This window comes from Neurospora crassa, linkage group III, assembly GCF_000182925.2.
Source record: "Neurospora crassa OR74A linkage group III, whole genome shotgun sequence".
NCBI lineage: Eukaryota > Fungi > Ascomycota > Sordariomycetes > Sordariales > Sordariaceae > Neurospora > Neurospora crassa.
This window is the reverse complement of record NC_026503.1, coordinates 3,899,700-3,922,863: the sequence shown is the minus strand read 5'-3', so window position 1 is coordinate 3,922,863 and position 23,164 is coordinate 3,899,700. Positions and strand designations below refer to the sequence as shown.

The 23,164-nt window shown below is 52.1% G+C and overlaps 7 protein-coding genes across 8 annotated transcripts; 2 read left to right on the top strand and 5 right to left on the bottom strand.

Moving 5' to 3' along the window:
• Nucleotides 1–34: 34 nt before the first annotated feature.
• On the bottom strand, nt 35–3,204 carry ty-1 (tyrosinase-1). The gene is made up of 3 exons (XM_951681.3): nt 2,115–3,204; nt 1,888–2,049; nt 35–1,825 (listed from the first exon to the last, which is right to left on the bottom strand). Exons 1-3 carry the CDS (start codon nt 2,386–2,388, stop codon nt 819–821), a joined length of 1,443 nt encoding a protein of 480 aa, XP_956774.1. The 5' UTR covers nt 2,389–3,204; the 3' UTR covers nt 35–818.
• Nucleotides 3,205–5,503: 2,299 nt separating this feature from the next.
• NCU00454 (hypothetical protein) lies at nt 5,504–7,835 on the bottom strand. Its single transcript, XM_951680.3, has one exon. It carries the CDS (start codon nt 7,424–7,426, stop codon nt 5,678–5,680), a length of 1,749 nt encoding a protein of 582 aa, XP_956773.1. The 5' UTR covers nt 7,427–7,835; the 3' UTR covers nt 5,504–5,677.
• Nucleotides 7,836–8,603: 768 nt separating this feature from the next.
• Nucleotides 8,604–11,369, bottom strand: NCU00453 (sodium/hydrogen exchanger 3). Its single transcript, XM_951679.3, has 5 exons — nt 11,073–11,369; nt 10,978–11,001; nt 10,769–10,915; nt 10,052–10,708; nt 8,604–9,994 (listed from the first exon to the last, which is right to left on the bottom strand). Exons 1-5 carry the CDS (start codon nt 11,113–11,115, stop codon nt 8,874–8,876), a joined length of 1,992 nt encoding a protein of 663 aa, XP_956772.2. The 5' UTR covers nt 11,116–11,369; the 3' UTR covers nt 8,604–8,873.
• Nucleotides 11,370–13,196: 1,827 nt separating this feature from the next.
• NCU00451 (hypothetical protein) lies at nt 13,197–15,034 on the bottom strand. Its single transcript, XM_951677.3, has one exon. It carries the CDS (start codon nt 14,527–14,529, stop codon nt 13,402–13,404), a length of 1,128 nt encoding a protein of 375 aa, XP_956770.1. The 5' UTR covers nt 14,530–15,034; the 3' UTR covers nt 13,197–13,401.
• Nucleotides 15,035–15,223: 189 nt separating this feature from the next.
• NCU00450 lies at nt 15,224–18,804 on the top strand. Of its 2 annotated transcripts, XM_011395545.1 has the most exons (5): nt 15,224–15,463; nt 15,550–15,555; nt 15,718–16,576; nt 16,635–16,688; nt 16,750–18,804. In XM_011395545.1, exons 3-5 carry the CDS (start codon nt 15,910–15,912, stop codon nt 18,051–18,053), a joined length of 2,025 nt encoding a protein of 674 aa, XP_011393847.1. In that variant the 5' UTR covers nt 15,224–15,463; nt 15,550–15,555; nt 15,718–15,909; the 3' UTR covers nt 18,054–18,804. The 2 variants fall into 2 exon arrangements, with proteins under 2 accessions (XP_011393847.1, XP_011393846.1); XM_011395544.1 differs by having other exon boundaries at nt 15,550–16,576; nt 16,750–18,713.
• A 197-nt stretch (nt 18,805–19,001) lies between these two features.
• NCU00449 (hypothetical protein) lies at nt 19,002–20,078 on the top strand. The gene is made up of 2 exons (XM_951675.2): nt 19,002–19,590; nt 19,709–20,078. Exons 1-2 carry the CDS (start codon nt 19,030–19,032, stop codon nt 19,931–19,933), a joined length of 786 nt encoding a protein of 261 aa, XP_956768.1. The 5' UTR covers nt 19,002–19,029; the 3' UTR covers nt 19,934–20,078.
• NCU00448 (hypothetical protein) lies at nt 19,986–23,128 on the bottom strand. The gene is made up of 3 exons (XM_951674.2): nt 22,621–23,128; nt 20,870–22,499; nt 19,986–20,801 (listed from the first exon to the last, which is right to left on the bottom strand). Exons 1-3 carry the CDS (start codon nt 22,676–22,678, stop codon nt 20,309–20,311), a joined length of 2,181 nt encoding a protein of 726 aa, XP_956767.2. The 5' UTR covers nt 22,679–23,128; the 3' UTR covers nt 19,986–20,308.
• Nucleotides 23,129–23,164: the final 36 nt, after the last annotated feature.

Genomic DNA, 23,164 nt, shown 5'->3' with positions numbered 1-23,164 from the left:
TTTGACATTACGGAGTTGGAAGATGTTGGGGCAACGGCAATCACCGGGATATAAATCCCACAGTTGTGCAAATTGTTCAAGCACCAGAGTTTGTAATCTCTTCACTCTAAATGATAAATAAATAACACAAGAAGTTCGAAAGTTTTCTTAACCCACCACTTGACCCCCATCCCTTTCCCGGCTCCTCTCCTCTTTGACGTCCTCCTCCTCTTCCTCGGCGTTGCTTCAATCAATCAGACCAGATGAGTTCCAAGCACGTTGATACCGAAACATATTGTTCTTGAAAATTGTGGACGACGCTTTCGGATGGGATTGAGTTCACCAAATACGCCTCCTTCTCCTAATTCCCCCCGTTGCGCAGTAAGCTATTTTCTCCAACCCGTTGCCATGCCGCTCACCAATGAATTAAATAGGAAAGATAACAAAAGAGGCAATGCTAACTGGTATACCGTTCTCATACACAAAATATTCTTGGAATTGTGTATGTGGAGATTTGAGTCCATGTCAGCGGTTGCCTTTCCACCAACTCAGCTATCAAGCCGCCCATTCCAGGCCAGATAAGAGCTAACCTGACGAAACTGACCGCCGGTCATACGACACTGAACCGTTGAACATCGACTCAGCCTTCTCTTCTTCTCATAGACATTTCCACTCGAGCGACGGACCTCCAGTTATGCCAAGCCTTCCTTCACAGCGTAATCCTCCGTCACGCTATGCAAAAGCTGTGCAGCCCGGAAAGGCACCCCAGCGGTTCGGCTCGGATAGTGGACGGGCAGTACCCAGCATCACCACAGTCTTGCTCCCGCCCCAGTATTCGCCTATATGATACCTCCCGGTGGATCGTAAACGGTCGTCGCCCCGCGAGCCGCAGCCGATAGTCCTGCGCTCCCGGGTTGTTCCTCAGCTGGAGCGTTGTTCGTCTTCCTTAGCATAAACATGGGCTTCTTTCCTTCCTTGTCCAGCTGCTTGAACAATATGAGAGGCTTCTCGTCCAGTCCTAGACACCGTTCTTGATCGCCATATACGATATACAGGGCGTATTGATCCCACGGAGCGTTGATTTGGTACTTTTTGAGCGCTGCCGGAAGAACCTTATAGCATGGGTCATCCATACTGACCCTGAATGACTTGAAGATCTCGACGGACGCGTTGCTCGCGGAACCAGGGGTATCAGGTGCTGGCGTCTGTCCTCTGCGGGGAGCGGACACAGGCTGTTTGTCTTGAGAACCGTAGTGATCGTTATCGCCAAAGGTGGACCGGCTCGATGATGGGGGTTGGTTATCACCGCGATAAGACCTCGGATCGAGGGTAGTGCCTGACATGTTGGTGGTGGGCGGAGAGGTAGGCGATGGCATGTTCGGTGATGGATAACCACCGGAGGTTGTGTTGGCACTAGACCCGTTCAGGGCGCCAAGATGAGACGACGACAGCATACCTCTACTAGATGCAGAAGAGTCGTATGGCGGGCCGTGGGAAGTCTGAAGATGAGAAGGGGAGACTGCTTTCGGCGTTGTCCCAAGCATGATCCTCTTGGTAGAATATTGCCGACTTAGGCCGGCACTTGGCTGGCTACCCGCCGACGAGGCTGGAGCTGGCGGTGACAAAGTAGATTCGTAAGACGGTCCACTTGGTAACGGTTGCTGAGCATCCTTGGCGAGTCGCAATGCCGGTAGCATATCTTCCCGTAACCTCCTAAAGTCTTCGGTTAACCGGCGCAGGTCTTGCTCGAAGAGGCTCATGCGCTCGTCTCTCAAACGCAACTGCTCAGCGAGATGTTTAATGTCGTTGAGGGTGGCGTTCGCCGATAGCGCTTCGGTCGCGGCGGCTTTGCAAGTTTGGTATGTTAGCACTCGAAAACTGCACAAGGTAAGGGGGCGCGACACGTACTGAGAGGCATGTAATGGTCGTCCTCGATAGGAACATCTTGAGCCTTCTTTACATCGTAGACTGATTTCAGAATCATCAAGCGGTGGCCAACACTGTTAATGCCCATCGACTTGAGATCATCATGTTGCAACGCGACCAGGGCCTCTCCCACAATCTCGTTTTCTGTGCGTGGAGTTAGCGGAAGTCAAGGCCATAGGCAACCTTTTGCTCATATAATCGCAACGGACCTATAAATCTATCTGCATATTGCTGTAGCCCAATCGAAGCAATGAAGTCGGCGCAGTCGTCGGCAGACCAGTCGGATATCAAAGTTTCTATGTGTCTGTCTGCACTATTCCGGTAGCCATATGTTGTAGGGGTGTGTTCGGCCGAGGGGGGGCCAGAATCGATGGGCGAGTGCTCGACATCGGTGTGATCGATAGGGGAGCTTCCGTGAATATCGCGCTCATACTCGTCGTCGGCGTCCGACTCAGCGTACGCGGTGCCCGAGTCAAAGTTCATGTTTGCGAATTGCCGGGCCTCCACAGCCGGGGCTGCGGCGGCAGGAGTCAAGAAAACCCGAAGTCGTTCTTTATGGGAGGCTCGAAGACGGAGAAGCGGGTATCAGCGATGGGCGCTGCGTCGTCCGGATCGACATGCGGGGGAAAGAAGAGCGAAGGGTCCTGCTGATGTCGACAAACGAAGAGGAGCGCCTCAGTTTCCCAGTGACGGGAAGCGCAAGAGCCGTTCCGCGACGAGTAGGATGGAGGAGGAGGAGGAGGAGGAGGAGGAGGAGGAGGAGGCGCGAGTGGGCGGGTAGAGCTGCCACTAGGCCAACAGCGGTGGGCTTTCCAAGCTTGGCTGGTTGCAGTAACAGACGTTGGCCGGATCGTGCAACAGGAAGCAGCGGGCAATATTTGACGAGAATTACGGCGGTGGGAGCAACAGCAAGCGTCGGGTAGGAGAAGCGGAGGCGGGTTTGGATCGGGTCTGACTGACAAGCAACAACTTGTCGTCTCGTCGGTCGGTCAGGTTCCCGTGTCGTGAAGTGATGGAAATCGGCCGGATGGAGTTCGGCTAGAGGTAGAGGTAGAGGTAGAGGTAGAGGTAGACGAGAGGTAAATGGATGACAGACACCTCCCGCTAGACAATGAATGGGCTAGGGACCGGTCGGTGGTGACAGTGGGATGTGGACAGTGCAGCAACTCGTTGAATGTCCCTGTCGCGGTGGTGGAGTTAGTTGGATGTATAGTTGTGGTGGATGTTTTTGGCCCAGATGCAAATGGTGATTGAAAGCCGTTTGCGGTGCAGTGCCTGCGTCGGTGCGTGGTCGGGTGCAGTGGTGCGGTGCAGTGCCCGGTGTGGAGATCACGAAGTTGCTCTCCCTGCTAGCTACCTCTACTCCCTGCCACTGTCTTCCTTGGGGTTTCCATTCCTGCTGCACCGTCTGGGACTGCAGTACGGGCGTCTCTTCCGTCCACACCACTTCCCTTCCCTTCCACTTGTGAGGTTCTTTGGGCGGCAGGTGCTTGTGGTGCAGTGTGCACAGCAACACCATTTCAGGTCCACCTATTGCCCGCCTGCAGCTGCTAGCCGCTCGCCTGTCCCAGGTCGACCAGTCAGGCAGGTGGCCGCAACGTATCGGGTCTGGCGGGTGGCCGATTGAGTGTGTGGCTCCATTTTATTGTCCAAACCTAGGCTGCTACCTACAATGGCTCCAAGATGGTCAAATTAGGTAGGTAGTTTATCGCTTTCAGTCGAACGGCGGTCCTCAGAGTCGCTTGGTTGGCTTCCCTTGGACCAAAAACTTCACTCACTGCAGGGTACATCATACCCAAGGTACGACTTCTAAGTTTGGGAATAGCAACGGTGCACTGTGTAGCACTTCGTTGCTTTGTGAGCTTGGGCTGTCCGGATATTGCTCCGTCGCACTGGACGTTTCTCACAGGTACTTTACCTTCCTCGTCACCTCTGTCTGCACCCCACTCCTTCTCCCCTGATCTCGAATCTTGAATCCTGTTTGCTCTCTGCTGCCCGCTTTAGCTCTCCCGGCTCTGCTCCGTAGTGCAGTTGGTCGAGATCACCATGTCGGATGCTGCTGGACGGCGGGAAGCTTCTGTCAGCAGTGTCATTCCTGTCAGGGGCACAGCTAGTCTTCTCCAGTCTCTCTGCCAGTGGCCCAGCGATGGTGACGTGGGCAGGCTGGCTTGGACGGGCTTAGGTTGAGGAGGGGGAGGGGGCACTGAAGCTGGGAATACCATCCCATAAATCCCATCACGGAAGGTGTCCGAAAGGGGAGGGCTATTTTACTACTGCGTCAGCTTGTGGGCTCTTCTCATTTGTCCAACAGCAACGTCGAATCGAAACTTTTTCTTTCATCAGACACATAATATCACTCAGCATTTCCATTTTTCATCCTTTTTCAGGTGCATGATATATCTCTCACGACCTAAACCAAATTTCACCAAGTCTTCCTGTCTTTGTGGGTTAAATGCGACATGACCGGAGAGTCCCAATGAATAAACCGAGACCCGGAAATTCGACCAAACGATCCCACCCTCTTTTGTCGTAGTCGGGCTGCCTATATCCGTTAACTTGATATAGCTTCATGAGCCGAACACAACGTTGTCTGGCATGACAGCGACGGCGGGATATCATATTCTCATGTCTTTTGTCTCTTTGCTCGTCAGTTTCAGCCGTTCTGGCTGTGTCCGATGATGTTGCGGCCTGAGCATCATGGTTCGGATCACTAATCCAAGCCAGAGTGGCTTTGTGGGAATGACGAGCCAATATAGCTCGTCTCTGGGGCATCAAAGGACGGCAGCCAAATATACTTTTTAAGCAACTGGACTATATATCGGAGTCGCCCTCTCCTAACGTGCAAATCGTTGCTGTCAACCACCATGATCAACCGATAAATACTCATCCCGTGTCACCACGTTGCCGCAACGTAAACAAGCTGCTATCCGCCTCAGTGGTTGCGGCTGGGGAAGCATGAGGAAAGATAAGCGGAAGCATGGAGGTAGGAAACGGGTAGATTCGAGAGATATGGGACGGACGTGGCAAGCAACCTGCGTAGACGCAAACAGAGCAATGTAGCCTTTCTGTGTAAACCATTACCTGATGCTCCTCTCGTGCAGTAGTATCTCGTGGTGTACCAAGGTCATGAGTCGCTTCAGCCCATTAAAAACCCACCTTACCCTTTGAATGTGGGTTGGGAGCACGAGACCCTTTGCGTAGGCCCGACCAGGGGAAACACTAACTAGTAACAATCTTCATACCCCAGAAGCCATCGCATCATGGTGCACACCATGAAACAGCCCGGTTACTAGTATGAAGCTTTGATCAAACGTCCCCTTAGCTCGAGCGTTGGTAAGGTGTTTCACCTGTTTTGTTCCATCTACGTTTCCGAACGCTCCCGGTGCCAGCCAGGCTCGCCCTTGGTGCAAGAAGTTACGAGCTCACAAGGGGTAACATGTTATCTTTTCCTACAATGTCCTGATATCATGTCTTATAAGGCAATGAGATATGACGCTTACTTTGGAGAGTAATGTCAGTTTCAGTGATGATAGGAGAAGAACAGAAATACAGGGCCAACAATATATACGGAAACTGTTGCCTTTGACAGTATCTTCATCGCGTCATGATATAATGATAGCAAATTCTCTTGAAATAAATCCACGTTTGACCACGCCAGTGATGGTCTAGATGGGTGCAATATGCTGCAGTACGCCTACCAACTCCTTCCAAATGTGATTATGCATTTTATTACCAGGCATGACATGCCTAAACATCCTGTATCAAGAGATGCCTACCAAAGCGCACTCTTCTTCTTTGCAATTTTCCTATTCCTTTCTCTGTCCCTTTCCCTCTCTCTATCGCTTGCACCCAAGCTCCCATTCCCGCCAGTCAGACCAGCAGAACCCTGGCTATACCCGTAACTACCACTGCCATTCGATTGATCCGCTGATAAGTACGGTGCACCGCTGCTGCGTCTCCTTCCCGAACTACCAGGTCCCGGGGTTCCGGAACCACGATCCAGAGCTGGTATCACCACGCCATTCCACACTTTATTCAGCTTATCGCAATGAAATGGTCCTGGCCTGCTATTACTGCTACTCCCGCTAACATGATGCGCCCCCGGCGGACCAACACTAAGGGGCCGCGGAGGCAGAGAGGGTGTGGCTGCCCAGTTTGTGGTTGGTGACAGCTGGCCCTGGCTTGGCTGTTGGAAGAGGTGCGGCGGAGGTTGTGTATTCTGGAAGGTTTGCCGTGGCGGGAGGGTGGGGCTGCTAAACGTGCCTCCGTTCTGAAGAGCTGGAGGGGAGTGGACGATCGATGGGAGTTCCTGCCCTTCCATTCCGTATTCTCTACGCAACCGCTCTGTTTCGGCTGCGACCTCTGCTTCCCTTCGTTGACGGTCGCGCTGTTCTTCTTCTTCGAGCATCCTCTTAATGCGCTGTTGCTCTTCTCGTTCACGCTTCTCCCGCTCTTGTCTTTCCCGCTTTTGCCGCTCTTGTTCCTCGTGCTCAACCATTGCTTTGAGCCGTTGCGTTTCGGCATCGATATCTGCCTTTGATGATGAAAGGTTTGTCGCGCTTGAGGTTGCCACGGGTATAGTATCTGGATGGCGAATCGCGTTCGTAGCAACAAATTGTCCTCCTGCCCCTGCTGGACCACCATTGGTCGCCACAGCACCAGACATGATGGGCATTCCTGGTGGCGTGCTGGTGGGCTTTGAGTTCTTCCTCCTGCCCGCTACTCCGACAGGGGAGCCCCCTCCTCCAACGTTGAAGACATCAGCCTTCGGCGACAGATACAAGTCCTTAATCACCTCGGCTCCTAGCAAAAGTATGAGCTCCAGCCCCTTGCGATCCTCCACCTCCACCCGATGCAGATTCGGCTGGTAGACAGTGATCACGCTCTCCCCATCCCTGCGCGTGGTAGTCTTGAACATGGCAATAGTGATATCCGGCTCTTTGTTCCTCCTCCCTCCCAAGCTCGTTCCGCACATGTAACACGTCATATCCTTGCTCAACTTGCTGTCTTTCTTCCATCTGAACATGACCCTTGGCATCAAGTCCGGCGGCGGCAATCCTCCGTTCTCCCTGTCCAGCTCGCTGCCCGATGGCTGCTTGAACGTCTGGACCGGCAGCTCAAACTCCCACGAGTCAGTCTTATTCCACGTGCCCGGCACCATCTTGATTGCGACGGTCGAGTCCGGATTATACAGCTGAATGGCAAAGGTTTCTGGGGCTAGCGCCGTCGCGGGGGCAGGCGGTGCGCCGTTCAATGCCTGGGCGCGCATCTCGGCGCCCGAGATAGAGGGTTGCGACCATTCTGGGGTGACGAGGACTTCGGCGTAGACGACGTCAGCGTTCAACGGACCGCAGAGGGCGGCGGCATACTTGTTGCGCGAGGACGGGAGGGCCGGGTCGGCCCGTCGGAGGATGTACTCGGGGCTAGGATCGGCGCCGTTCTGTGTGAAAAATAGGATGGAAGAGAGTGGGTTGTCCGGGGACGGGCGGGAGCGGAAGGTGGGAAAGTTTTCGTCGAGCATCGTTTGTTGGATAGGAGATGAAGCTGTCTCGGGTACTAGCTTAGAGTGATCCCTGCAGAAAAGCCAAGTCTCTCTTCGACGTGATATTGCTTTGTTTGGTTCACACGATGGCTGGAAGTGCCCCTATAGGTATCGACAGGTGATAAAGTTTCCGGGAGTGATGTAATCCTGCCAGGCGCAATAACTGCGTGTAAACTTGGTGTAAACTTAGTTTCGTGTTCGAGGTGAAGTAGCTTCCAGCTTGTCTTGGTAATAATGAGCAAAAGACCCAACGTACAAAAGAAACGTAAACAAGAGAAGATGAACAATGGAGAAAGGGAGTCATAGTACGGGTAGTGTATGTAAAGGGAAATCCAGAAGATCAGATGGAGTTCCAAGACGCTGCCCCGCCAACCCCTGTCCGTCCCCGAATCTGCCCTGATGACCAAACGCCAAGCGGGATTCCTTCCAGGCCACGAGCTCCATGTTTACAAGGAAGTGGAAGTGGGCAGGAACCCCACACCCCACTCCCCCGGTCGTGGTGGCTCCTCCAACAGGGCTGGAGCTCCCTGCAGGCTGAGGAATGTGACTAGGATCCACCAGAAATGCACAGCGAGCCCGGGGCGCTGCAACACCAAAGAACGGGGCCTTGCAGAGAACGTCAACGTTACCAGCGAGCCGCATTCCAATCATGTCATATCACTTTGTTGGCCGCGGGTGTGTCATTTGCTGCATCTTCTCGGGACACTAGTACCTTTCCGCGTATGCACTTTATTTCATTTTTTTCCAGGATGGGGAGCGGCAAGACTTTCAAGCTGATGTTGATCCTTTCACAAGGCAGAATGGATTTCCATTGGCTGTTGGATATTTTTCGGAAACGAGGCAGTGCAGGTTCTAAACATTTCCGAGCGTCTCCTCGCCGACTGGGTTGGATGTGCAACGCGCGGCCATGCGATTGAAAACGGACTTTCAGGGAGAATCTTGCTCGCAAACGAGTCATATGTAAAATCATTCGAGTTGATCGGTCACGAAAATGGCATAGTTGCCAATCCCAGATACATACACTACCCTAGTTTGCAGCTACTAAGGGATAAACTCCGCGATTTTGATTCGCTAGTCGTGTGATATTTGCATGTCTTGCGGGTGTTCAAGGTTCGAGCCTCGTTAGACTGCTTGCGCATCCCAATGGCGCAGTCTGGGTTCACAACGATTTTTACAAGGCGTATTCCAGACAAAGAACAACTCCAGTTCAGTTTACTTCGAAAGGACAGTGTCAATCATTACGAGTTGAGTCGACATCGCAAATCAAGTCAGAGTGTCCATTACTGAGCAACTCCTATGCCCTCGGGAACCAGGGAGGTTGAGACACTAGCGTGCTCGACTAACAGAGTCACCACATGGCGAGTAGACATGATATGTTTTATCCGCTGTAACAACTCACGACATATTTTAGTCAGATCTTGTGCTCCTAGCCAGACCCCGAGGGACCACCGTGCCCTCCCCTTCCCGTTCCTCCGTCTAATAAGAGTTTCGGTTTTATATAGTTCTCGTCAAACTGTCTGAACAGTGCCGTTGGATCTTCGCTGCTAAAGAGCTGTCGAATAGCAGCTGTGGCACTGAGACTCTGACCACCTTCATTGTTAGAAGTTGATCTATTCCATCCGCTGCCACGCTCGCCAGGCCCAGCTTCCAGATCCGCATTTCCACCTCCCGGTATCGGACTCGGTCTCCTTCTGGGAGCGGGTGGTGGCAAATCTGACGTGTCGATATCACTACCAATCTCCGAGTCGGTATTGTTCCCTGAGACTCCCAATAAGTCCACCCTTTCATGGTCGTTACCGTTCTTGACATCAAGACGGCTCGACTGTCTTCTTGGCATAGGATTCGGGGACCGATGTCCAGATGCCCACCCGCTTCTGCTACCGGGACTTCCATTCCTCTCCGAATCGAGGTTCCCCAATGGCACGGTTGATCCCCTACGAGGGGCGCTGAACCCGATACCCGTGCCTGACCGCTTGTGCCAAGTTCCGCCATGGATGGCTTCGATATCGAACTCGTCATCTGAGTCAATTTCCTCAACAACACCAGTCTTGATCTCGAGAATCTCCAACATGCGGGCGGTAGTTCCACCGAAAATAATGACAGTGAGCACAACGACAACAAGCACGGTCGCTTGCAAGGCAAACCTGCTCTTGCCAGTGAACGCCGCGGCAAGAGCCACACCGACGGCACCACGCAAGCCTGCCCAGAAGAGCATCGCTTGGTAGTTGTAAGGCAATACATCGGCAGCTTCCCTGCCATGGCGCCGAGCCCTGTATCGAATGAACCAGTTGATGAGTCGCGACAGAGGGAAGACTGCCAGCCACCTTGCTGCGCATACCGATAGGACTGTTATGATAATCAGAAGAGGCTGATACTCCAAGTTCTTCTCCGTAAATAATGACAAGCCGAGATAAATGAAGATAAAGTTTTCAGATAGCTGAGCAAGGACTTGGAAAAAGAACTTGGTGGTCAGTTGAGTCCGGCGTGACATGTTGAAATAAGCATAGTGCTTAAGTGTGATGCCGCAGAAGAGCAGCGACACGATGCCTGTTGCGGGGTTAGAATTGGTCCTGGAAAATGTAAATAAGGAGTGGCAGGTCTTACCGGACATTTGGATGGCCTGTGAAAAGAAATAGGTCGAGTACGCAATCAGAACAATCATGCAGCTCTCCATCTTGGGATACCGCCTAAGGTAAGTAAACTTGAGAAGTACGGCAGCCAAAATGCCAACAACAGATCCAATTGCCAAGCTGCCGAAAAACTCCTTCAAGAAATACCAAATACCATGGATGATACTGACAACGCCGATTCGCTGTCCGTTTCCATCCGCATGTTGCGCCGACTCGAAGATAACAATGGCAATAGCATCGTTCAAGATCGATTCGCCAAAGATAACCGTGTACAGCTGCGGATCGACCTTGAAGGAGTTGAAGATTGCCAAAATCGTGACGGGGTCCGTGGCAGACAAGGACGCACCAACTTGTATTGCCTCTCTAAAGGTCACCTCCAGCCCTTCGAGCGGGATCCTGGTATACAACCATAGTAGCACACCGATGACGACAGCCGATATGGCCGTGCCAGCAAAAGCAAAGGTCAGGATTGTGCCAATATTTCGAAAGAAGTTCGCCTGGTGTAGTTCGTAGCCGGACGAGAGGATAATCGGAGGTAGCAGAAGGTTGAAAAAGATCTGCGGACTGAACCTAAGCAAGCTTTGAATGTTGTCGCTGCCGGAGATTCGGATGATGAGACCAACGACCATACCTGATGAGAGTCGGTGTCAGTAAGAGTATGGCTATGGCAGGTCTGGGAGTAGCATTGTACCGGCAAAGATAGACACAACGGTTTCGTGGACAGCCTGAATCTTCCTCTCCTGCATGATATAACTCGTGAAGAAGGCCGTCATGAGAAGCAAGATGAAGATGAAGATGGCCATTGCAGAGTACATCTCCTGTTTGGTCGGGTTTTCGGCTGTTTTTGCGTCTCGTTAGCCTCTCTGCAAGCGCTGTACATCAAGAGGTGGATTGGCCTACCCCCGGGATCTTCTTCATCTCTCTCTGGACACGATCACACGTCAGTATCAATCCGTAGGAGCCAAATTTGGCGCAAAGAGGACGGTGGAACATACTTGCGAGCTCCGCCAGGGAGCCAGCAATCACCTCGGAGAGCATCGCGAGGTTGTGCTGGTGTTCTGTAGGGCGACACTGGTGATTTCGAGCTTGGCGCAAGTTGCCCGGACTGCGGCGAGTCGGGGAGAGAAGTAGATGTAGCTCGACGGAGAGCAGCGGCGAAGGTGCTGCGACACCATGAAAGCTCTAATCGATTGTAGATGTGGAAATTACAGCTGTCCAGGTCGACGGTCTTGACATCAGACCTTATTCCTTCGAATGCCGGTCCAGATGTTGTCGGTGTTTGTCCAGAGTCGCCAAAAGTTGGACAGATTGAAGGCGTGCCCGCTGTTGGGTCGCGCTTTCAGGCTGGTGCATAGCGGGGCAGGGACCGGGTGTCTGTGCTTGGCAAGAAGAGAGCTTTGATTGGACATGTGGCATCTGATCACTGATATCCGCAATCCTAGGTATCCTAACTGCATTGCGGTCGGTTACATACGAGATACACTAGAGAGGTACAATGTAGAGATCACAGCGAAGTAGAGCTCTCCAGGAACGGGAATGGAATTTGAGCTCAATATCGATGTCCAGCATTTTACCCAGCACACTACCTCTACATATACAGAGTTCGAGGAGTCAAAGCCTGTGCCGACAAAGGGGAACTCAATCAAAGAAGAAATTCATGGCGGACCTTCAGGGAAAGACGCTCAAATCAGATGTCTGTCACATCCAGTTATATGCAAGGGTTCCGTTGAGGAATTCTTCACATTTATGAAGAGCGAAGCCAGAAAATACAACATCTGCACCAACAATCAATTGCTCAAAGGGCTCAAGTTGGCGATATCAAATGCTTCGGAGTCCGCAGAGTTACACAATGTAACCCGATTTTTTTGTGGACAGCCATTGGACAAGAGCACAACTTAACGATAAGTCTAAGCTCAGCTCCTACCAACACATAAAAGTGATCAACTGTAACCGGTGTCTATGACTCGCTGCGTGACCATCACCACACCACTTCATCATAAACTACTGGGCTGAGTATGGATGTCAAGAGCGCACATGTGGTTTATTTGAGGTGTCAGGAGGTTTCTTGCGGCTTTCCGACCGCGAGTAAAGTCGAGCCGGGAAACTCTGATGTGGGGGATCACCATAACTTGAACACCGAAACCCCAACCCAGTCCCGCCGAACGGAGTCGCAAACTCCTCCACCTTCACGTTTCAGACACCGGTCCATATCTGCGGCCATTTGAATCTCCACATGGTGCCGGTCCACAATCCTAGGTACAGTCCAATATGTACTGACTAACTGGTTTGTTTGTTAGCTCGAGACCCCCGAGCCAGCTTCCCTAGGACATTTTTGTCTGATTTGCTCGCTTCATGATATGACCAAAGCGTGAACTAACCTTGAAGATGCTCTTTCTGAAAGATGGAAAGTGGCATCGTGTTGATGGCTTTCCGAGCTATACCTAACGTTCTATTTTAACTATGTAGGTCCCAGGACAAAGCAGTTTAGATGTCTTCCAATAGACTAGGAGTACCAAGCCAGCCAAAGAAAAAAAAGCCAACATTAGATTGTAGTCGAGGTTGAAAATCAAAAACCGAACATGACATACTGCGAATTAAGGGTTGCGGACTATGTGTACAATTTATTCATGTTATACATTCGGTAGTTTAGTCCGCAATTGCCGGAGCGTGACCACTCTTGCTGGGGATTTCCCTGCAACTTTCAAAGTTTTGAAGATTGCCAGAACGAAACATCAAGACTGCATTTCCCGCCAAAAGGGACTTGTGGTGGTTGTCTACGACAGGAGACTGTCAAACTGACTGCACACATTCAAAGCCTAGCCCTAGGTATTGACTGCCGGCCTTAGCGCGCGGCGGCGCAAAACATCGAGAACAAATCGAAGCCTCCCCCTACCCTCCATCATTTGCTGCTGCTTCATTATACTGTGTAAAACATTCACAGTCCCCTGCAGGATTTGCATGTCAGGCGCATGTATTACTGCCTCGTGCTTATCTTGTCTTGGATTGCTATACGATTGAGATATCGAGCACAGTCGTCCCTCCTCCCTCTTACGACATTACCTTCACGCTATGACGCCGCACTGTCCGAATGAGCGAGACGTGGTATACTTAGTTGACGACGGCTTGCAAATAAAACATTGATTCTCAAACTGACTATCTGTTTGTTACACCAGCTCATTACCATGCGTCGATCTAATACAAATTGCTGCGTTCGTTGGCTCTCTCGCTCCAGTATGGATGGCCGTCTATGGACGAACTGAACGCAAAGTACGCCCACATCAAGCCTAGGTCATCTTTTGCTCTGACTGCTGATTTAGGTCATTGTTAAAGCTCTTCTGGCTTGCGTGCATACGCGACGCGAGTCGTGTACATGCCGTGAATTCTGGTATTCTTCAGCTCTCTCTTGAACGCGGCACAATATGTGCTGATTTCCTCAGGGGTCCAGCCCAGCACAACGCCCCAGATGTAATTGACGTATCCTTCAAGATCCGACTCCAGCGCCATCTTGGCCCAGATTCCCAATTCCTGTTGTGTCTTGTCTTTGGGCCAAGCGCCAACAGGCACCTGGATGTCCTTGATGACAATATCGACGAAGCCAGCCTTCTCCATGCACTTTCGGTGAATGTCATCCTCGACGACCTTGAAGGTCCTTCCGAACTTGTTTCCGCCCTCAAAGAAGACCTTACCCCACTGGTCAAGGGCACTACCCTCCTTCACAGTTCCATCCAGACTGAAAGCCTTGACGGAGTTGCTGACATCCTCAACATAACCGCCCGGCTTGCAACAACGGAAAGCCTGGCGATAGAACCTCTCCCAGTCCTCGACTACACCAATCAAACTGCGAGAATGGATGTAGTCGAAGGTGTTGTCGGGCCAGGTCCATTCAAGGTTCAAGTCATCGATTTCGAACTTGAGATTGGGTGGAACCCAGGTAGGCTGAATGGGCGAGACGTCAGTGCCGATGACTTCGGCTTCAGGGAACTCGTCGGCAAAGTCGATGGCCCAAATGCCTGTGCCAGTTCCAATGTCGACGGCCTTCTGAATTTTCTTTGGAAGCGGGGCGGTATACAGCTTTCCGGAGAGGATGAGGGTGTTCAAGTGATGGAAGATGTCCATCGCTTCGGCATGTCGCGCGTCATTGGGCTGCCATGCTTCAGCATTGCCAACGTCGCTGTGATAAGTTCTTCCAAGAATCCTACGATACTCAAAGATGCTCTGGGAGAGGGAAGCGGTGCTGGAGAGAAGGGAGCCGATGGTGGAGGCAGTATCGTCCGTATCGTCGGCGGCATCTTCCCCCTGTGCTTGTTGCCAATGCGAAGCAGGCAGAATGCCCAAGTTGCCTGCAGCTTCAGCAGTGAGCGGGGCCGAGATCGGGACTGGCGGCCCCCCTGCCGCCGCCGGTCGTGAGGCGGGAGCCAGCATTGCCTCCTTAGCTTTGGGACTGGCGACCATGCTTGCGATATGGGGTGGGGGAAGATGACGGATCGAAGTTCTAGTTGAGGCCGTCTAGGGAAGGCAACGATGATAAGGCAGCTTGCCGAAGAGACTGGTTACCTTTGACAGATGCTGTCCTTTTATGGCTCGAAGGTCGATTTCCCATATACAAGGATTTTGGGACCCTATTCCTCGTATAGAAGCTGATTCAATGTACGGCACGTAAGCGGTTGCAACATAAACTGCCAGTACGTCGGTTAAGATGCCATGTGCCATCATGAACTTTGCACGCTTTCTTGAAGAAACGTATGATCATTGTGAATCTAAACCCGCGATGACCCGAAAGTAGTAGGACTCAGAGGACGACGAAAAGCAGCAAGGGACATCCCAACGAGCTCTTGAACTGAAACGATAGATATGGGCTTCTGGCGTTGCTTTTGTGGGTTACGACTGTGGTATGGACGATCATATACGACGACGACTTTGGTGATGGCTGCTGTTGTTGCGGACTTCATCGCCAAGCAGCCGAGTGTTGACTGGACCGTGACGGGCGCCCGGGTGACGTGGGTCCGGGTGTACGTACCTATCTCGCATGAATGTCTCATTGCTCGGTTTGGCTGTGCTCCCCCAGCCTTGTAATTGTTAGTGCGTCTGTCTCATAGTCTAGACCTCCCGTCTTTTAGACTCTCTTGACCATCTTGTTGACCCTTTCTGTGCCTTAAGCTTCTCCTGTCCGACCCTGGGTCTGCGACTTGCCCTGTGTCTGTCTCCCCTCATTTGACCCTCATTCAGCAAGTCGAAGATTCGCAGCAATCGATCCAATCGAATCACGACGGTCTCGTGGCATTCGTTGACTTGCCCGCGTGACGATTACGGACAAGCGACAAGCTCGCCTGAGCACCAAGCTGTGTGATGTTGGGAACTGATCGTTTGCTTATTACATAACATCCTGGTCAGCTCTTGCCCAATTTGATCACTTTGCACCTTAGATTCGCCTTTAACGTTGAAAGACTAACTGCATGTTGTTTGGTGGAGCAGCAGCAAGTAAGTACCTACCTAGCTTCAACACGAAGGACATTTCGATATCTCTGGCGAATCGCTCGTTGGGCACTGGGCCACCACGGTGGTGTAATCCGCGGCAGAGCACCTATTCCTTGCCTTCTCTAACAAACACTAACACACCAACTTCTCTCCTTCTACCTACAGACCTACATAACCCTCCCGTCTCAACAACCCAATCCCGACCCAACTGCGCATCGCAACAAACCGTTTTTATTTCCCAGCAGCTCAGCGCAGAGGGACTCGTCAATACTCTATCCCTAGCCGTTATAAAGGCATCCGTTACGCGCGATCGAGAGACGCAGGTCACCCAAACGCATCGATAGCCCACATCTCCGCATGACGTCGTCATTAGCAGAGCATCCAGACCGGGCCCGCCCCGCAGGCAACGAAGGCCATCAACAACAATCGGAACAGCCCAAGTCTCGTCGCGAAGAGCCGGCATCACGCCTCAGTACCGGTCGTCGCGACGGTGCGAGCGAAGACACAAATCAGCAATTCCTTGTCGGCGAACAGTCGCCACTGCTCTCTCCAGTCGATAATCAGGATGGCTCCTCCAGCGATCAAGGTGCCGACTCGGCCGACGAGTTCCAAACCACAAAGAGCGTATGGTATATGATCCTTTTGACCATCAGCATCGGCGGCCTGCAGATTGCTTGGTCAGTTGAGATGTCCAACGGATCTCCATATCTGCTCTCTCTCGGCATCAGCAAGTCTTTGATGGCCTTGGTTTGGATTGCTGGTCCTCTCTCGGGAACCTTGGTGCAACCATACGTCGGCATGATGAGTGACAACTGTCGCATCCGCTGGGGCAAGCGCAAGCCCTTCATGCTCGGAGGTGCTGCCGCCACGATACTCTCGCTGATGTTCCTTGCCTGGACCCGAGAGATTGTTACTGGCATCCTCGGGCTCTTTGGTGCCGACCCTCAGTCCGAAAGCGTCAAGTTGTGCATCATTTGTACCGCCGTGCTCTGGATCTATATCCTTGATTTCGCCATCAATACTGGTACGCACTCGCATTCCTTGACCTGAATCTATGTGCCCTGCTGACCTGTCAATTTCAGTCCAAGCAGCGATTCGCGCCTTCATCGTTGACTGTGCGCCCACTCACCAGCAAGGTATGTACTCCTCCGATAAAGCCCCAATACATCGACGCCATCGATCACTAACGCCTTGAAGAAATGGCAAATGCTATGGCCAGCAGGTTCGTAGGCATCGGCAATATTTGCGGTTATCTCGCCGGATACGCCAATCTTGCCCCAGTCTTTTGGTGGCTTGGGGATAGTCAGTTCAAGGAACTCTGTGGTATTGCCAGCCTTGCCCTTGGTACTACCGTTCTCATGACTTGCCTTTTCATCAAGGAGAGGGATCCAAGACTTGAGGGGCCTCCAGCAAAGGATAAGCCTGGGGTGGTTGCCTTCTTCAAGAAGATTTTCACATCGATCAAACGCCTGCCGCCGCAAACCAAGAAAGTCTGCCAAGTCCAGTTCTGTGCCTGGATCGGTTTCTTCCCCATGCTCTTCTATACTTCATCCTACATTGGAGAGATTTACGCCGAGCCATATCTCGAAGAAAACCCGAATATGACTGACAAGGAGCTCGACGACTTGTATGAAAGGGCAACACAGGTTGGCACTTTTGCCTTGCTCATTTTTGCCATCACAAGTCTGGCCACAAACATCTTCCTGCCATTCTTCATCGCGCCAACCTACGATCAATCGATGGTTACGGCCGTTGCCCCTGGCGAGGCTCCTGCAGTAGTAATTAAGGATTACGAGCCCGAACAGAGGTCATGGACCCGTCATCTGATCATCCCCGGATTCACACTTCGCCGTGCCTGGATGTTTTCGCAAATACTATTCACTGGCTGTATGCTTTGTACCGTATTCGTACGAACCGTTACAGCAGCCACCGTTCTCATTGGTCTCGTCGGCATCACCTGGGCTTTGACACTATGGGCGCCCTGGGCAATCATCAGCGCTGAAATATCTCAGCGTGACGAGGAACGGCGGTCTCAGCAACAGCGCCTTTCACCCAGTCGCCTTGACAACCTGGATGGGTACTCGTCCGATGGAAACCAGGACAGCGACCTGGGCAAAGATGATGAAGAAGCAGCGGATCAGGCAGGCGTGATCCTCGGTATTCACAACATGGCAATTGCCGCACCGCAAATCATTGCTACGGTAGCAAGCAGCATCATTTTCCGCCTCTTTCAGAAACCTCGAGGAACGCCCGGTGACCACAGTATTGCCATTGTCTTGGCTCTCGGTGGTATCACTGTTTTAATCTCGGCCCTCTTCATCCACCGCATTCGGGACGAGCCTACTGTTACCTATGACGAAATCAGTGCGGTAGAGGAAGGAGATGCCGCTCCGAGACCGAATGTACATAGTCGAAGCCGCTCTTTCGATCAGCCTCCACGAGCGAGTCTCGAACGTGCAACGCTTGTCCGCAACAAGAGCTTCGGTGGCATGGAGTACTAAAAGCCTGCCGTAAACGCTCGACCTTTGAAACATCGTTTGGTCGAACTTGACCTCAACTCTATGTCAACTCATCGAGGAGTATAGACCATTGGATACGTACCATACGCTACAAGTGTGGACCGTCATACCTTCGGAAGAGCGGGCAATTATGAGAAGATGCAGCGAGTTGGGTTTCTTTTATCGTTTCGTTTGGGATCTCTGGTTTTCTAGCCTGGGTAATGGTTCATCAGCGCCGCGCACTTTGTTCATCTTAACGTGCTGGGCCACACAACGCGATCGTCGTGTCTCGGTAAGAATTTTTCCTTCCAGGATCCTTGGGGTGACATCTTCAGAACAGTAATCCTCATCAGAATTTAGTTTAGACAGTGGTCTAGGTTTAAGACAGGAAACTATCACACTTGCCATGCTTTCCGAGGTAAAAGGCCGTGAGGTTGCTAAAGCTACAACAGTCCAATGCATTCTGATACCCTGACCCGGATCTGATCAAGCTGTCAAGGTTATCATCACGCAACGGCTGAGAGTCTCTATGAAGCCTCCAATAGGCTATAATCAGCCCCATGTGGTTGATGCCGGGGGAAGATCATTACAGGCTAAACTGCGAGGACATCGATCCTGCTGATCAATATCGCCCGTACATAGAAAATCGGAAGCTGCCGTCCGCAATTTGCACTCCAACTCTGTGCATGATCTGTTCTTCCTCCAGTAACGGAACGTTGCTTCCTCTCCCATATTACTCTTTGATACATCCAGCTTCGGAGAAAATGCAAGTCAATTACCACCATATGCATAGGTTGCTTGTGTGTGAACACCAGTCCGAAATACTACAAAAACTCGAATTTCTCTTTCTCTTCCCCCCCCCCCCCCCCCCAAAGATGTACTTTAACCTCCCTCTGATCCCCCCATATTGTGTACCTCCCCTTCCCCTCGACACTATTTTCTCCTTCATTTCATACCCACATCTCAACCACAAAAAGAAATGAAGTCAACCACTCTCCTAGCCGCCGTTCTTTCGGCTTTTTCAACCACCCATGCCGCCCTTCTCTGGGACGGCCGCTTCAATGACTTCACCTCTGCCTCGGACCTCAACAAGTGGTCCTGGTCCAACCAAGTCGGTCCTTACCAATACTACATCCACGGCTCCTCCCCCGTCGACAAGTACATATCCCTCTCCGAAGCCTACAAAAACCCCAACGACACGCACTCCCGCCAGGGCGCCCGGTTCACGCTCGACAACACGGCGTACTGGAACGGGCAAAACATGCGCCGCATCGAACTGATCCCGCAGACCAAGGAAGCGATTAACAGGGGAAAAGTGTACTATCATTTCAGCATCATGAGGAGCGACAAGAATGCGCCCAGTGTGTATAGGGAACATCAAATTTGTTTCTTTGAAAGTCATTTTACCGAGTTGAAGAGTGGATGGATTTCGGGAGAGTCGGGGGCGAGTAATCCCAACTTGCAATGGATGACGAATCAGAGGAGTGGGTGGAAGACGGAGTGGAAGGCGGGGGTTTGGCATAATGTTGCTTATGAGATTGTAAGTCCTTCTTTCAATTTGTTAGGTTGGGTTGGGTTGGGTTGAATGGAAAGTCCGTCATGAATGTTAGTTAGTGATGGGAGTAGAAACTGACCTGTCTTTTTGCAACTATACACAGGACTTCAGCGCCAACAAGGTCGGTTTCTGGCACTCCGAGGGCGGCGAGCCTCTGAAGCTAGTCGTCGCTCCTGTTTCAGTCTCAACTTCGTCTAACGGCGCGGATTGGCACTTGGGCATCCTGGAGCTTCCTAGGAACGGATATGGCGATACAACGGAGGACTTCTACTTTTCTGGCGTCTACATTGAGACGGGTCCGATCACTACTGCTATTGGTGGCCCCTGAAAAAAGCGATTGAGAGTATGATTGTTGAGTGAAGTTATGGGAATGGAAAGAGCGGGAGTGAGGTTTAGGGTCGAATTGACTGCCAGGATAATAGGTATATAAAAGCTGAGCGGCCAAACAGGTCAAGAAAATGAAGTCCTTCTCCAACCGTCTTTGAAACAAAGCAAGAAAAAACTCGGCCGCATATTGAGCATGGCTGCCACATGCCACTTCTACCACCACAAGGGCCTTTGCTCCTTCCTCCTTTCCGAGATAGAGCCACCCACTGCCTTCAACGCAAACATGCAAGACAATTCCCTCCTTCCCCCAGCCAGTCTCCTCGATCTCCCACAGGGGTAAGGTACCTAGTTATATCCCTTCCGAACCTCACGTAAATCACCTCTTCTGCACCCTCGGCCCCGCCGTGCTCTTATTCCTCGCCGCCTCCAGCATATCCTTGAACTCGCGAAACAGCGCCTTGACCGTGCCATTCGCCTCCCACTCGCTCACAATTTTGGCCACCAGCTTATACTTCTTTTTTGTTGTCCTCTTTTTGCGCTTCTCTTTGCTTTCACCCTCGCGCTTTTTCGAAATGGCAGCAGCAGCAGTCAGGTGTCCGTCTTCCGATAGGCGGGTGTCAACCCAGTCCAGCAGGGCGTACTGCCAGTGCAGCAGGTTGTGGGCCGTCTCGGCGTTGGAGTGGCATACAGAGCCAATCTTCCAGTGGCGCGAGGCGGCGGGGATGGTGTTGCCGTCGGCATCGTTTTCATCTGGATCACCGCCTTCGTCATCGGGGGAGGGGGAGGGGTTGTTGTTGGGGACAGCTTCGAGGAATCTTGGGTGGGAAAAATCTTTGTAATAAGGGGAGCCAGAGAAGGCGATTTCAAATCTGGGTGGCGGGTGGGGAGGTTAGTTTTGAGGGGAAAGAAAGGAAAGAAAAAAGACATAACGACTCACTTTGCAGGATGTCCGCTCCTGCCACACGCCGCGCAATTGCTAAAGAAAATACTTTGCTCATGCGTCTCACCACTTGTATAGTACGGCCGGGCCCTCAACGCCATATAAAAGTCCGTCTTCCAAGCCGAAGAAGCGAACTTACTCTGGGCCAAGCCACGGACCTCGTCATCGAGCTTCCTCCAGCCGAGCCTATACAACTCGGCAGTCTTCTCCGGGAATTTGGGGTGGATTTTGTAATGGACTAGCCACTCGACTACGTCGCGGAAGTGTTCCTTGAGCGGCTTATGTGCGTGTCTAGTGAACTCGAGCGGGATGCCAATCTCGTCCGGTGCGCCAATAGGGGCATCAGAATCGTCTTCAGAGATGAAATCCTGCATCTCTTCGTCTTCGTAGGAACCTCCTACGTTGCGCTTTTCGTCGTTATCTTCGGTATCCTCCGAATCAGGGGATATCTCTCTTCGCTTCTTGCCCTTCTTGTCTTTCTTTCTGGTCTTCTTGTTGTCCTTCGTTTCGGTTTTTCCTTTTCCCTTCATTTTTTCCCTCTCCTCTTCTTTGACAATCTCTTCCTCGTCCGTTTCCTCATCCTCAAACTCCGAAAGAGCAGGATTATCCGAGTCTGTGTCGTAGTAGCCCCTTTTAGGTAGCTCGACCTCCGAGTCCTCATCTTCCTCCACGTTCTCCAAGTCATCGATAGGTTCGCCCGCCCGCTTGCGCCTCAGCAGCTCTCTCGCTCTCTCCTTCTCCGTCATGGGCTTTTTGACTCGACGCTTGGCCCTAGCGGGTCGTGATTCTGTTGAGGACGTGGCAGCAGATGAGCTACCCGTACCGGTAGCAACCTTTAGCCTGTCCTTGCCTAGGCGACGAGGCTTATAATCATTTGAATTCTCTTCCTCCTTAGCCGAGCTTGCCGAGGACGGATTCCCCCTTCTGATCAGCCGTCTCTTCTTCGTCGGACTCGACTCCTTTTCTCCACCGCGCCTCGTTGCCCTTTTCCGGACTGCCGACGACAAAACTCGGTCAGAGTCTGAGTCCTCTTCCTCGCCCTCGTCATTAACCCCAGCCTTCTCCTTGACCTTGCCCTCACGCTTCCCCTCATCTTCATCCTCATCCTCATCCTCATCAGACACAGCCGCCACCTGCCTCTTCACACCTCTAGTACGCTGAGTAGGCAGCGGCATGTCGTCATCCTCATCCTCCTCATCCAGCACAACAACCTCCTTTTGATCACGGCTACCAGCAGCAGCAGAGGCAGCAGCGGCAGCAGCGCGGGGGTTATGAGTTACCGTCACTACAGCCTGGGACGAAAACACAGGTAAGTCGTCATACTCAAACGCGGCCCCACCGTAATCTTCCGCCTCGGAAGTAGAGTCGGAGTCGTCGTCAATGACGATGGTCCGCTTCTTGGCCTCGGCTGTGGAGATCTTGGGAATGAAGACTGCTGAGGAGGCGGGGAGTTGCCGGTCTGGGGAGATGTCTTCCCGTTGTCGCTGTCGCTGTCGCGCCGGGGCCATGGCTGTCGTCGCTGGGGATCTGGCCGAATCCAGTGGTTCTTTGCCTTTCGTACTCGTACTGGAACTGCTGCTGCGGGTAGATATTTTCTTGACGGTTGGGGGTTTGATTCTCGGTTGGCCTTGGGAGTTTTTGTTAGGTCAAGATCAATGAGGTTGGTCAAATCCGCTGCGAGTGAGGGAAGAATGAGGGGGAATGAATAGACGAATGGTTCGAAAGGGTAGATTTGACGGCAAACTCACCCAAGGAAGCCTCCAAGGTTTGTTGTTTGGGCTTTTTGGTCTTTTTCCCTGGTGGCATGGTTGCGGCTCTGGGTTGAAGTGGGTGTTGGTTTGAGGAATGGGATAAAAGCGATGCAGAGAGGTCAAAGTGGCGCAGGATGCAAACGGAAGAGGCCTGTCCTGGATTTGAGAGAATGCCAGTAAGGATGCGAAGCTGAGTGAGAGTTGAATTGATGTTTTAACGATCGACTTGAATCGGCGATCTCGATTGATGCTTGTCGATCAGGCGAAATCCGTCGTTTAACAGCAAGGTGGAAGATAGTGGACGAGGTGGAGGAGTCGAGCGAGGCGATTTGATGAGCAAGCACTTCGAGGTTTGAGGCACAATGCTGCAAGACACAGTCCCACGTGCAGTATCCGGTTTCACGCTTAAAAGGTGCACAATTCATCGCAAGTCTCCAGTCTATTGGAAATGCGACGCGCTGATGGACGAGGCTCGCGTCGTACCATGACGGAAAAACAAAACGAGTGGTGATGAGCGCGGGTTCACGTGTTTTAGGCGGGG